General features: G+C 44.7%; 1 protein-coding gene across 2 annotated transcripts in view; it reads right to left on the bottom strand.

Annotated features, from left to right (window-relative positions):
• Positions 1 to 8,491, bottom strand: part of rcor1 (REST corepressor 1) — a 110,753-nt gene extending 102,262 nt beyond the window's left edge. Inside the window, exons 1-2 of one of the 2 annotated variants that reach the window (XM_033026476.1) lie at positions 8,049 to 8,491; positions 6,900 to 6,956 (exon numbers count right to left, since the gene is read on the bottom strand). In XM_033026476.1, the coding sequence (XP_032882367.1) occupies positions 6,900 to 6,956; positions 8,049 to 8,226 (235 nt within the window). In that variant the 5' untranslated portion in view covers positions 8,227 to 8,491. The remainder of the gene's footprint in view (positions 1 to 6,899; positions 6,957 to 8,048) is intronic. The other variant, XM_033026477.1, reaches the window with a different exon arrangement.
• Positions 8,492 to 14,110: the final 5,619 nt, after the last annotated feature.

Genomic DNA, 14,110 nt, shown 5'->3' with positions numbered 1-14,110 from the left:
GCTAATAATGGGAAAAAAGCTTATACTTAAATTCTGGAAAAATGCGCCCACACCAACAATAAAAATGTGGATATCAGATATGTTTGAAACACTACATCTGGAAGAGATGAGATTCCTCTTAGCAGGCAAAGCAGACCAATTCCAAAAGACGTGGTGTACGTTTTTGGAACTATTACAAGCATGAGGTGCAATAGTAATTTAATAAATAAATAAATAAATAAATGGTGCCAGGATCTGGCAACAAAAACAACAACAAAAAGAGACTAGGTTGGGAGTTCCCTTTCTGCGGAGTTTAATGTTATAATAGAGCGATTGTTTCTCCTCTCTTTTTCCTTCTTTTCTAGGGTCTACTTTCTTTCTTTCTTTACTTCCTTCTCTAACTTCTTTTCTAAGGGGCTTTCTTTTCTCAACACTCTCTTGCACCTTCACGACTCTTGCGCACTTTCCTTACTTTCTTTACTTCTATCTTGTTCTTAAAGCTTAAAAAATGAAGCGGTACAAAAAAATGTATTAAGACATATGTGTTGTGTATTACTGTAACTTACCGTACTTCTAATACATTAAAAAAAAAAAAAAAAGATAATAAAAAAATAATTAAAAAAAAAAAAAGTATTACAGTAAGAGTCATACTATAACTCCTTCTGAAAATTCAATCAAAACAAGTAACAAACTTTCTTGCCAGAACAAGTAAAATAATGTGTAGGAAGGAACTGCAGATGCTGGCTAACACCAAAGATTGACACAAAAGCTGGAATAACTGTCTGAAGGGTCTCGACCCAAAACCTCACCCATTCCTTCTATCCAGAGATGCTGCCTGCCCCGCTGAGTTACTCCAGCATTTTGTGTCTATCATCCAAGTAAAATAAATGTTATTATTTCTATTAAATAGATCATAATTCTCAGCTAATCATCTCTACCTTAGAAATTGTCACATGTACCAAAATTCAAGTTGATGCTTTTTTCAAGCATCTTCTGCATTCAACACCGAGCGACGCAGACCAGAACAGTCCCAAGATTAAACCACTGATGAACAAACTTAGCTAAAGCAAATAATACCAGCTAGAGTACAAAAAGTAAAATACACACCTATCTTACCCAATCACAGCTCGTTCAAACCCAGAGCCAAATAACTTAAAGGCTTTTTCATATCCCAAACCATGCAATTGCAACCTGTCAGACAGCCAAATTTTGAAAGCAACCATATTTGCCTTTATTTTCAAATCCCTCCAGTTCTAACCCAATGTCCTTCCAATTTTAATTGTTCCACCATCTGTGCCCTAGCATTTGATGCCAGGACCTGCGAACAGGAGTTAGCTCTTGGTGCTTTCCTATTTCATTTAACATTCCCTTAAAACACAACTCAGACTAACTTTGCATAATACCTCCTCATCAAACTCCTAGGAAATGCCTAGGAAACACCTGGATATTTTACTACCCTGGAAGTGTTAGCTAACTGCATCTTACTGAGAACATCCCAAAGTACTCCCGATTACTACGTAGCTGAAGTGAAGATAGACACAAAGTGCTGGAGTAACTCAGGTCAGACAGCATCTCTGGAGAAAAACGATGGGTGACGTTTCAGGTTGGGACCCTTCTTCAGTTAATCCAGCACTTTGTGTCTACCTTTGGTTCTCCAGCGATGATGCCTGACGCACTGTATTACTCCAGCACTTTGTGTCCATATCGTTGGTATAAACCAGCATTTGTAGTTCTTTGTTTCTACATTTTGACTACTTAGCACAACCTGCTTAGAAACATAGTAAAATAGGTACAGAAGTAGACCATTCGGCCCTTTGAGCCAGCAAATATGATCATGGCTGATCATCTAAAATCAGTACCCCGTTCTGGCTTTCTCCCCATATCACTTGATTCCCTTAGCCCGAAGAGCTAAATGCAACTCTCTCATGAAAACATCCAGTGAATTGGCTTCCACTGCCTTCTGTGCCAGAGAATTCCACAGATTCACAACCCTCTGGGTGAAGACCATGGTCTACCATTCAGTGGTGGCCAGTGCTCTGTTTTTTGCTGTGGCCTGTTGGGGAGATGGCGCCCGTATAGCGGATAAAAACAGACTGGACAAACTAATCAGGAAGGCCGGCTCAGTGGTCGGGGCTGAGCAACGAACGGTCCAGCAGGTGGCAGAGGCCAGAACTCTAAATAAACTAGGTTCTATAATGACAAACCCCACTCACCCACTCCATGCCCTGAAGGTGATCAAGAGCAGCATCTTCAGTCAGAGGCTGATTGCACCAATGTGCAAAACGGAGAGATACAGGAAGTCCTGTTTACCAGCTGCTATAAGACTTTATAATACGCATAAATAATTGCACTTTTTTTAAATTAATTGTATTTTAACTTGTATTTTAACGTATTTTAACTTGTTAAGTATGGAAGCAATTTAAGGAAATGTGTGGTGTTATGTTTGTCTTGAAGCTGTCGTGGCACTGTAATTTCCTGAAAAGGATTATTAAAGGTATAATCAATCAATCAATCAATCAATCAATCAAGACATTTTTCCTCATCTCAGTCTTAAATGGCCTACCCCTTATTCTTAAACTGTAAACCCTGGTTCTGGACTCCCCCAACATCGGGAACATTTTTCCTATATCTAGCCTGTCCAATCCTTTAAGAATTGTATAAGTTTCTATAAGATACCCTCTCATCCTTCTAAATTCCAGTGAATACAAGCCAGTCGACCCATTCTTTCATCAGATGTCAGTCCTGCCATCCCGGGAATTAACCTGGTGAACCTACGCTGCACTCCCTCAATAGCAATAATGTCCTTCCTCAAATTAGGAGACCAAAATTGCACACAATACTCCAGGTGCGGTCTCACCAAGGTCCTAAACTACTGCAGTAGAACCTCCTTGCTCTGAAACTCAAATCCTCTCGCAATGAAAATTAGCTTTCTTCACTGCCTGCTGTACCTCCATGCTTGTACATCAGTCACTGAAAGTAAGCACAGCCAGGTCTTGTTTCACCTCCCCTTTTCCTAATCTGACACTATTCAGATAATAATCTGCCTTCCTGTTCTTGCCAGCAGAGTGGATAACCTCACATGTATCCACATTATACCGCATCTGCCCACTCACCCAACCTATCCAAGTCATCTCTCAGCCTCATGGCATCATCGCAGCTCACACTGCCATCCAGCTTTGTGTCATCCACAAACTTGGAGATGTCACATTTAATTCCCTCATCTAAATCATTAATATATTGTAAATAACTGGGGTCCCAGCACCGAGCCTTGTGGCACCCCACTAATCACTACCTACCATTCTGAAAAGGACCCGTTAATTCATATTATTTGCTTCCTGTATGACAACCAGGTCCCTATCTATGTCAATACCCTACCCCCAATACCATGTGCTCTAATTTTGTACACTAATCCTGTGGGTGGGACTTTGACAAAGGCTTTTTGAAAATCCAGATACTTTACATCTGGAATTGCCCAGCGACTAAATGGTCACAACTGCATTGCTTGAGACAAGTTTATTTTGAGAAGATATCAACAAACAAGAACTGAAGGCACACAAAATTGCTGGAGAAACTCAGCGGGTGCAGCAGCATCTATGGAGCGAAGGAAATAGGCGACGTTTCGGGCCGAAACTCTTCTTCAGACTGATGGGGGGTGGGGGGGAGAAGGAAGGAAAAGGGGAGGAGGAGGAGCCCGAGGGCGGGCGGATGGGAGGAGACAGCTAGAGGGTTGAGGAAGGGGAGGAGACAGCAAGGACTAGCAAAATTGAACTGAACTGAAGGCTTTGTGTAGATGCACACCAACAGTATGACAGTTGCAGAAAAAGTGTGCGATATGGAATACAAACGGAAAGGAATCAATAAAGCTAAATCAATATTAAAAATAAAAAAATATCTTGCCTCTCTTATTTTAAAAGTCTTCCAAGGATCTAACCTGTCATCAACCACTGTCTCTGTTAAACCAGCAGTCATAACATCAGCACTAATTTCAATCCCCTTTGCTTTCAACCACAAGTGATTTCTACTCTCAATGCCAAAGCATCATTGACCTTGGCCTAAATCCAACACTGGTGCCCATTTCTCTGCCAGATGTTGGCAAGCTGGAAAGGGTTCAGAGAAGATTTACAAGGATGTTGCCAGGACACGAGGGTCTGAACTACAGGGAGAGGTTGCATTGGCTGGTACTTTATTCCTTGGAGCACAGGAGGATGAGGGGTGATCTTACAGATGTGTATAAAATCACGAGAGGAGAAGATCAGGTAGATGCACAGAGTCTCTTGCCCAGAGTAGGTGAATCGAGGACATAGGTTTACGGTGAAGGGGAAAAGATTTAATAGGAATCCGAGGGGTGACTTTTTCCACACAAAGGGTGGCAGGTGTGTGGAACAAGCTGTCAGAGGAGGTAGTTGAGGCTGGGACTATCCCAACATTTAAGAAACAGTTAGATACATGGATAGGACAGGTTTGGAGGGATATGGACCAGACGCAGGCAGGTGGGACTCGTGTAGCTGGGACATTGGCCGGTGTGGGAAAGTTGGGCTGAAGGGTTTCCACACTGTATCACTCTATGACTCTTATGGACTAATGCGGTGCCGACCTGCCCATCCCATCTTCTACTTCCCACCATTCAAAATGCCACCACTTATAATCTAACTTCACACCAAGGCCCACTCAGCCTCACTTAGTCATCTGTTCCAAATCGCCAACCAACTCTCCACATTTTTAAAATAAATCCTTGCCAGCCCATGTAATTCACCATTTCAAAGTCACTCGGATTCACGATTCCACATATTAGAAACATAGAAAATAGGTGCAGGAGGAGGCCATTCGGCCCTTCGAGTCAGCACCGCCATTCATTGTGATCATAGCTGATCGTCCCCAATCAATAACCCGTGCCTGCCTTCTCCCCATATCCCTTGATTCCACTAGCCCCTAGAGTTCTATCTAACTCTCTCTTAAATCCATCCAGTGATTTGACCTCCACAGCCCTCTATGGCAGAGAATTCCACAAATTCACAACTCTCTGCGTGAAAAAGTTTTTTCTCACCTCAGTCTTAAATTCTATCCTCCCCTTTATTCTAAGACTGTGGCCACTGGTTCTGGACTCCCCCAACGTTGGGAACATTTTTCCTTCATCTAGCTTGTCCAGTTCTTTTATAATTTGATATGGTTATTCTATTCAGTTTAACAGCCTAACCCCCCCCACCATTCACCCAAGTTCCAAGACATTAATAAAACTAGGAAGATAGACAAAAAAAGCTGGAGTAACTTCAGTCTCGTCCAGAAATGTCACCTATTCCTTTTCTCCAGAGATGTTGTCTGTCCCACTGAGTTACTCCAGCTTTTTGTGTCTATCTTCTGTTTAAAGCAGCATCTGCAGTTCCTTCCTACACATCTTCACCCACCAGCTAACAATGAAATAGAAGCATCCAAATTCACTGCCCTTCCAGTCCTCTTGCCATTTAATGCTAAGGGAACAGATAGCATCTTCCTCAAATGACACCCCACACATTCTCTCAAAATTAAAATAAAATCATTTTCAGATCACCTTTGAAGATCAATTTGATTTGAAACACACACAATTCCACATTAAATTGTCATCAGATGAAATCTTGCTCCCACTGTGCCACACAGTGACAAGTAGTTAAATCAAGATTGTGCGGTTTTAGAACAATTTCCTGGCATAAAATACAGCTGACCAATCTTCAACCTCCAAAGCAAGCTTCTGGTGCACTCATGTTACATTCAATAAAACCATTTCTTCAACAAGAGAAAACTACAAACTTGCTGATAAACGATGAAAACCACCCAAAATATATACATTAAAGCCAACTTTTTGTCAAATAGAAACATATTGTGGCAATAAACCCGTTTCTCTAACGTGAGAAAACTACAAACTTGCTTAGCAACGATAAATATTACTGGAAATATTTACATGAAAACCAACTTTTGGTTGAATGGAAAACATCTTTTGGTGGGCTTCCCACTGGACAGTTAACATTGCAGGCCCAGACGCTAAAACAATGCCTTGAGTTATTAAGAGAGCAAAACACATTTCCCAACTTTTAAATGCATTTGGTCCTGCACGTAATAAATATTTTCAGCACCGTTTGCACTGGCCACTTAGTTTCTCATTTCAAACCCAGAAGTAAATAATGTAGATTTAAAGATATACTTTAGATATTTTTTTTTAATCATATTGTCGAACAATATAACTCCAGCAAATCCGAGAATAGAACAGAGAATGTGAAAGTAACCAGGCCTGAAAGGAGTTCTATAAATCGCACAACCCAAATAGCGAGACACAACCCAGGGAGATAAGATTGTTCCAATTATGAACTGGAATGATATTGTTACAATTATTTTAGTTTTAGCCAAGGTGGAGTAGGAAGTGATGATTTAAGTGGGAGCACGCCTGCATCACACACTTTTCCTGCTGCTGCTGTTCTCAAGACGAACAGTAGGGCAGAGAGAGCGAGGGGCGAGTTAATAATCTATCATCTTTTTATTATAACTGATGCCTCGTACTTTTATATACATCTTTCCTAACTCTTCCCGCCATATCCAAGAAAGGAGGGTTTTTTCCCGTCCCCCACACAACCCTTAACTTAACCGATTAAACAGAGAAGTGTGGGTTGAAAGGGGGGGGGGGGGTGAAGAGAGAGTGTTTTAGGCTATTTCAACACATCATACACAGAAGGAGACTTAGAAATCGCACAACTCAAATAGCCAGATACAACACGGAGTAAATTTTATTTCTAATTATAAAATTTTGAACATGAGTAACATTGATACACAAGACTCGGCAATAGGTAGAGCGAGGGGGAGATGTGGGGGGGAGGGAGAAGGGAGAGTTTTAGGCTATGCCAACACATCAAAACATCGAGAATTACCGCACGCACACACATAGAAATATTCCTCACCGGGGTCGTAGTCAGGGGCCACCGCCTGGTACTGGGAGCCCACTCGCATTCCCCCACCTGGAACAAGTTCAGAGAGACATCGGGTTAGAGCGGTGGGGGGACAGGGGAGATGGGAGAGAGGAGGGGGGGGGGGGAGAGTGGCTGAAGGGGTGGAAAGAGGGGCCGGGGAAGTGGGACAGGGGGGGGCGGAGAGTGGGTGTGGGGGGGGGGGGAGAGATGGGGACACTCCGGGGATAATGGGGGCGGGGGTGTGGGTGAGCAGAGGGTCCGGGGGGAAGAGAAGAGGGGGGGGGGGATAATTTGGGGGGGTGGGGGTAGTTTGAGGAGGGGGGGGGGGGGAGAGAGATAGGGTCCGGGGGGGAGAGATAGGGTCCGGGAGGGAGAGCGGGTCCGGGGAAGAGGTAGGGTCCGGGGGAGAGTTTGGGGTGGGGGGGGGGGGGGGGGGGTAGGGAAAGAGTTGGGTGGGGGTGATAGTTTGGGGGGGGATAGTATGGGGGGGGGGGAAGAGTGGGGGGGGGGTGATAGTTTGATGGGGGGATAGTATAGGGGTGGGGGGGGAAGAGTTGGGGGGGTGATAGTTTGAGGGGGGATAGTATGGGGGGGGGAGAGTTGGGGGGGTGGGATAGTATGGGGGGGAAGAGTTGGGGGGGGGGTGATAGTTTGAGGGGGGGGAGGAGGATAGTATAGGGGGGGGAGGAGGATAGTATAGGGGTGGGGGGGGAATAGTTGGGGGGGGTGATAGTTGAGGGGGGGGTGATAGTTTGAGGGGGGGGTGATAGTTTGAGGGGGGGGTGATAGTTTGAGGGGGGGTGATAGTTTGAGGGGGGGTGATAGTTTGAGGGGGGGGAGGAGGATAGTATATGGGGGGGAGGAGGATAGTATATGGGGGGGGGGAAGAGTTGGAGAGGGGGGTGATAGTTTGAGGGGGGGGTGATAGTTTGAGGGGGGGTGATAGTTTGAGGGGGGGGTGATAGTTTGAGGGGGGGGTGATAGTTTGAGGGGGGGTGATAGTTTGAGGGGGGGTGATAGTTTGAGGGGGGGTGATAGTTTGAGGGGGGTGATAGTTTGAGGGGGGGAGGAGGATAGTATAGGGGGGGGGGGGGGAGGATAGTATAGGGGGGGGGGGGGGGGAAGGAAAGTGGCCCGTACCCGGCTCGTCCTCAGAGCCGCTGCTCGCCTCCTCCCACGAGTTCGAGTTGCTGCCGTTGGCCGTTGTTGCTGCAGCTGCTGCCGCCGTTGCCGTCGCGGCCGCGGGGAAACTTTTGTGTCCGCTCCTGGCGCGCCGCTTGCCCGCCGCCTCGGGCCCCTTCTCCATCATGGTCGGCATCGCCGTTGCCGTTGCCGTTGCTGCTGCTGCCCGGGTCGGGCCGGCACTCGCCCCGGCGCCGCGAAGTTGTCGGTCCCGGGCTCCGGCTACGGATGGATGGATGGACGGATGGACGGATGGACGGGACGAGGGGTGAGCGCTGGGAGGTGTCTCTAGGCGGGCGGTCGAGGGGGGGGGGGGCGCGGCGGGGCCGGGCTCTGCCTCCAGCGCTACTCGGCGGCGGCGCCTCCTCTCTTCCCTTCCCTCACCGCCAACCGCCACCCGGCCAGCGCACCCCAACCTGCTGGCGCCGCCGCCGCGTTCCCATTGGCCCTCCCGCCTAGCAACCGCCCTCCCATTGGTGGCCGCTCACCCTCCCGCCTCCCCGCCTTCTTCCAATTGGTGCCGCCCCCGCCGTCCCGCCCACTCCCCTCACACCCATTGGCTGCGCCGCCAGCAACGCGCCCAGCAACCGCCTCCCATTGGTCTATCTGCCGCTGCGTTCCGCCCATTGGTGAACGTGCTCCGCCCATTGGCCGCGGCGGCTGCCCATCAGCCGGCAAGTTTGGTTGCGGGCGCAGTGCCGGTGGTGTCGACCAGAGCGCCGCCCCTGGTGGCTGCACTGCCACTGCATGCTCACAATGCACCTCCACACAACCTGCTGCAAGCTCTGGGCTGGGAATCACCTCAAACACCAAAGTGTGTCACAGAAATGCAGTTTTTATCCCTTTGCAAGAGGCTCACTTCTGCTTCATTAGAACTATTTACCTCTGCGGAGGACTGTTCACCACACAGCTGAAGGTGGCTGGCACAGAGGGAATTGCTTCTATTTCCAAACGGTCCCAAACTTTCCTTCAACTCTTGGATTTAAACACTGATCAAACTGTGCACAGGCAGTGGGAGGCAAAGCAAAATTCCCTTCAAGAATAAGTTGGTAGCAGAGGAAGTGTTTTGCAAGGGCTTTGACTTGTTGACCTTTGATAACATTTAAAACGATTGCCATCAGACTGTTACACTTGGAGATGATTTTATTTAAACTCAATTTTTAAAAGGTGGCTGTACAGATAATGGAATAAACTGTGTATTCATGCTGTAAAGAGTTTAATGCCAGAGTACAACAACTTAATTTAACAAACGATCCTATAATTAGTCATTGAAACATTTTATACGCTTTTCAGGTCCATTGTTTTATTTCCCTTTGTGAACACATGCAATGCATGATGGTTTCAATATTGCAATACAGACATTTGGTTACATCATATCCAGCAGTAAACTCATAATAATAGTTATAGAGTTGAAATTAAAATTATAACATTGCAGTAAAACCTGCAATCGTATTGGAACTTTTTACTGGGCAAGTCGACAAAGAATTAGTTCACCATTAGAGGCTCCAACGAAACATTGTCCCATTGGTTGCAAGAGAGGAAGTAATTTAGTACAGTCATGTCGAGTTTATTGTCCAGCACAAGAACTGTGCAAGAAAAAATAAAATTTCACACAAGAAAATTTTGCCTGCAGCACATCACACACACAATTTGTACAAGATATTATAAATATCCAGTCTTGCTGTATCTTTTGTCAACTTTCCTCTCTACCTATATCTCTATCCCATGTCAGTTGAAAATTTACTAATCAACGTACAGGGATCGCTGGTGGGCATGGACTCAGTGGGCCAAAGGGCCTGTAGCTGCACTGTATCTCTAAAGACTAAAAGCTAACTTTACACGCTGGCTACTTCAAGAGAGTATGTGTGAGAGAGAGAGTCAAGAGTGTTTTATTGTCATATGTCCCAAAATGGAATAACAATATTCTTACATGCAGCAGCACAACAGATAAGTTTAAACCATTCATTCACATCTATTCCAAATAACAGCAGCCCCAGCATTGACTCGTGGAGAACACCACAGATCACAAAATCTACAGTCATAAAAACACACCACTGCCACCAACCAAGGGGCGGCATGGTGGCACACCAGGTGGAGCTGCTGCCTCACAGCGCCAGGGTTACATCCTGATCTCGGGCCCTATGACCACGTGGGTTCCTCCAGGTGCTCCAGTCCCCACCCCCCACCACATCCTAGATATGTACAGGTTTGCAAGTTAATTGGCCTTCTGTAAATTGCCCCTAGTGTGCAAGGAGCGGTTGAGAAAGTGGGATAACATCGAACTGGTGTGAATGGATGATCGATGGGCGGCGTGTACTCGGTGGGCTGAAGGGCCTGTTTCCATGCTGTATCTTTCAATCAATGACCAAAAAGTATTATGATTAATACTTAAAAGTCTTCACTGTCTAATGTTGATTTTATTTTACATTTTTGATTAATTCCACTTACTTCTCCAACTACTTTCTGATAATTATGTTATAATGCTTGGTTCATACTGAAATACAGAAATTATCTTTGCTTTAAGCTTCTCTTGGTAAAATGATTCCCTAATTTCCAGAAAATTGATGTTTTTCACTAAAGCAAAAGTTACCTCCATTGACAAATCGATGGTGTTAAAATTGGTGGTTCTCTGGGTCTACCTCTCAAAGTTGTATCTGTTACAATTTACCTAAAGGATGTAAATGCCCAAATCAACAGCCAAAAATGTAATGGAACAACGGGATTCGGGATGAAGATGTTTTAGCTACAGTCGAGGTACATTCCATAAGAGAGGAAGGCAGAGGGGGTAAAGCTGGAGTAAAATAGATCAGATAAAGAAGCATGTAAGTGAACAGATGCCAGTAGAGACAGGAAGTGAATAAGGAAATACGAGGGGCAAGAAAAAGGCTGAGAAAAGATTGGCAGCAAATCTAAAGGGAAATTCATAAATTATCTAGTGAACATGAGAAAGGGTTGTAAGAAGAGAATTGAGGGCGAGCATAGACCAAAACAAAAATTAACTTTTGGAATCAGAGTTACAAAGTGAGTAACCAAGAAGACACAAAGTGCTGGAGTAACTCAGCGGGTCAGGCAGCATTTCTGGAGAACATGAATAAGTGATGTTTCGGGTCAGGAACCATCATCAGTCTGATCCAGTACCTTGTGTCTTCTTTTGTACTTGGTTTCTGACAGATGAGTACTTTACATTAGCCACTTTACAGTGCTGGAGTAACTCAGTGGGACAGGCTGGATAGAAAGAATGGGTGACGTTTCAGGTTGAAACCTTTCTTCAGACTGACAGACAGGGGAGAGGCACAGAGATAAGGAAGGGTAAGGTGTGAAAAAGAGTCATCAAAGGGGAAGAGGGAAGGAAAATGTGGAATAACTCATTGGTATCTTCTTCAAGATAGGGAGTCAACTGCTTACAGTGCCACAGACTCGGGTTCTATCCTGACTATGGGTGCTGTCTGTAAGGGGTTTGTACGTTCTTCCTGTGAATGTGTGAGTTTTCTCTGGGTGCTCCGGTTTCCTCCCACATTCCAAAGATGTGCAGGTTTGTAGGTTAATTGTGTTCTGTACATTGTCGCTGGTGTGTAGGATAATGCTAGTGTACAGGTGATCACTTGGTTGGCACAGACTCGGTGGGCTGAAGGACCTGTTTCCATGCTGTACCTCTAAAACTAAACACTAAAATTAAAACATAAACAGGGTGAGATAAAATTAAAACATAAACAGGTTTAGATAAAAAACGAAAGTATGGTGAAAAATGTCTGAAGCATTATTTCAAATATTGTCTCACTATTGTGCCAATTTTGGCTTATTTCCCCAACTCTGTTCACATGTCGTCGCACACACTGACAGAATTATGGAATCACAGGACGGTTATATCACGAAAACAGGCCATTTCCCTACTCTAAATTCTTATATCCACATTTACAACCGAAACTACATGTAAACTCTTCTTGTTGTAGTTATGCCCCTGTCCCATTTAGGAAACCTGAACGGAAACCTCTGGAGACTTTGCGCCCCACCCAAGGTTTCCGTGAGGTTCCGGAGGTTTTTGTCAGTCTCCCTAATGGTCGAAAGTGGTTTCCGCTTATACTATGTTCCGGCGATTATTTCAAAAAATTCAAAACCGGCCGCGACTAAAAATAGGTTGCCGTTTTAAAAATCGGTAATTTTTTAGTCGAAGCCGGTTGCGATGCTAGTTGAAGGTGGTTGCCGGAGGTTGCAGGTAGTGGAAGGTCTTACCTTCTACTACCTGCAACCTCCGGCAACCACCTGTAACCTCCGGCAGTGCATTTACACTTCCAAAAAGTAATCTGCATCTAACTATTCTACCTCTCCATTTAACAAAGCTTGCTAGGTTTTGCAATGTTATCATAACCACAACAGCAGAATAATAGCAATGTGAAAAGAAAATCATGGTGGTGCAGTGGTAGAGTTGCTGCCTCACAGCGCCAGAGACCCGGGTTCGATCCTGACTACGGGTGCTGTCAGTATGGAGTTTGCACGTTCACCCTGTGACCGTGTGGGTTTTCTCCAGTTTCCTCTCACACTCCAAAGACGTACAGGTTTGTAGGTTAATTGGCTTGGTATAATTGTAAATTGTCCCTAGTGTGAGTAGGATAGTGTTCATGTGCGGGGATCACTGGTCGGCACGGACTCAGTGGGCTGAATGGCCTGTTTCAGCACTGTATCTCTAAACTAAACTAAGCTGTGCACCCTCACTCCCAAAGAAGTCCTCTGCATCTAACTATTCTACCTCTCAATTTCACAAACCTTGCTAGTTTTTTTAATGTTAACATAACCACAACAGCAGAATAAGAACATTGTGAAAAGTATTTGATAAAATTGACAGACTGCATAACATTAAACAAAGGTGTGTCTGTGCCTAGATCCAATGCACAGAATCACCTCTTTTCTATTTTATCTACTCTTCGTTTTATTTTACCATTACACCACTCGTTATCTAAAATCTGCACCTGCCTTGTAGATTGACTTTGATATATTAAACTTTGTGAAATGTTATCTGTTAGTTCCATAATTCGGCAGCACTTAAATAACACTATGATTAGTATGGGTGTGAGGGGTTATGTGGAGAAGGCAGGAGAACAGGGTTAAGAGGGAGAGATAGATCAGCCACGATTGAATGACTTGATGGGCTAAACGGCCTAATTCTGCTCCTATCACTTATAACCTTATGACTTTAATTAACAACTTATTACAATTTTTCAATAATATAACAGTTGAAGTATCTAATTCACCATAAACGACAACTTCACTCTTGTGGTGCTTTTGCGTTTATACTTCCATATTATGCAAATTATTTTGGAACATTTCACAAGACTATTTTCAGAAAACACAACTAAAAATATTTAAATTTGTCTAATGAGCACAAGTACTTCACAAATGTGCTCAGAGGTCTTTCATAGAAACATATAAACATAGAAAATAGGTGCAGGAGTAGGCCATTCGGCCCTTCGAGCCTGCACTGCCATTCAATATGATCATGGCTGATCATCCAACTCAGTATCCCATCCCTGCCTTCTCTCCATACCCCCTGATCCCTTTAGCCACAAGGGCCACATCTAACTCCCTCTTAAATATAGCCAATGTACTGGCCTCAACTACCTTCTGTGGCAGAGAATTCCACAGATTCACCACTCTCTGTGTGAAAAATGTTTTTCTCATCTCAGTCCTAAAAGATTTCCTCCTTATCCTTAAACTGTGACCCCTTGTTCTGGACTTCCCCAACATCGGGAACAATCTTCCTGCATCTAGCCAGTCCAACCCCTTAAGAATTTTGTAAGTTTCTATAAGATCCCCCCTCAATCTTCTAAATTCTAGCGAGTACAAGCGAGTCTATCCAGTCTTTCTTCATATGAAAGTCCTGACATCCCAGGAATCAGTCTGGTGAACCTTCTCTGTACTCCCTCTACGGCAAGAATGTCTTTTCTCAGATTAGGAAACCAAAACATCAGTACCTTAATGCAAATAGACAATAGACAATAGGTGCAGGATTAGGCCATTCGGCCCTT

Source organism: Amblyraja radiata, chromosome 9 (assembly GCF_010909765.2).
Source record: "Amblyraja radiata isolate CabotCenter1 chromosome 9, sAmbRad1.1.pri, whole genome shotgun sequence".
In the NCBI taxonomy this organism is placed as follows: domain Eukaryota; kingdom Metazoa; phylum Chordata; class Chondrichthyes; order Rajiformes; family Rajidae; genus Amblyraja; species Amblyraja radiata.
Note: the sequence above shows the minus strand (reverse complement) of the source record. Positions and strands in the feature narration are given on the sequence as shown.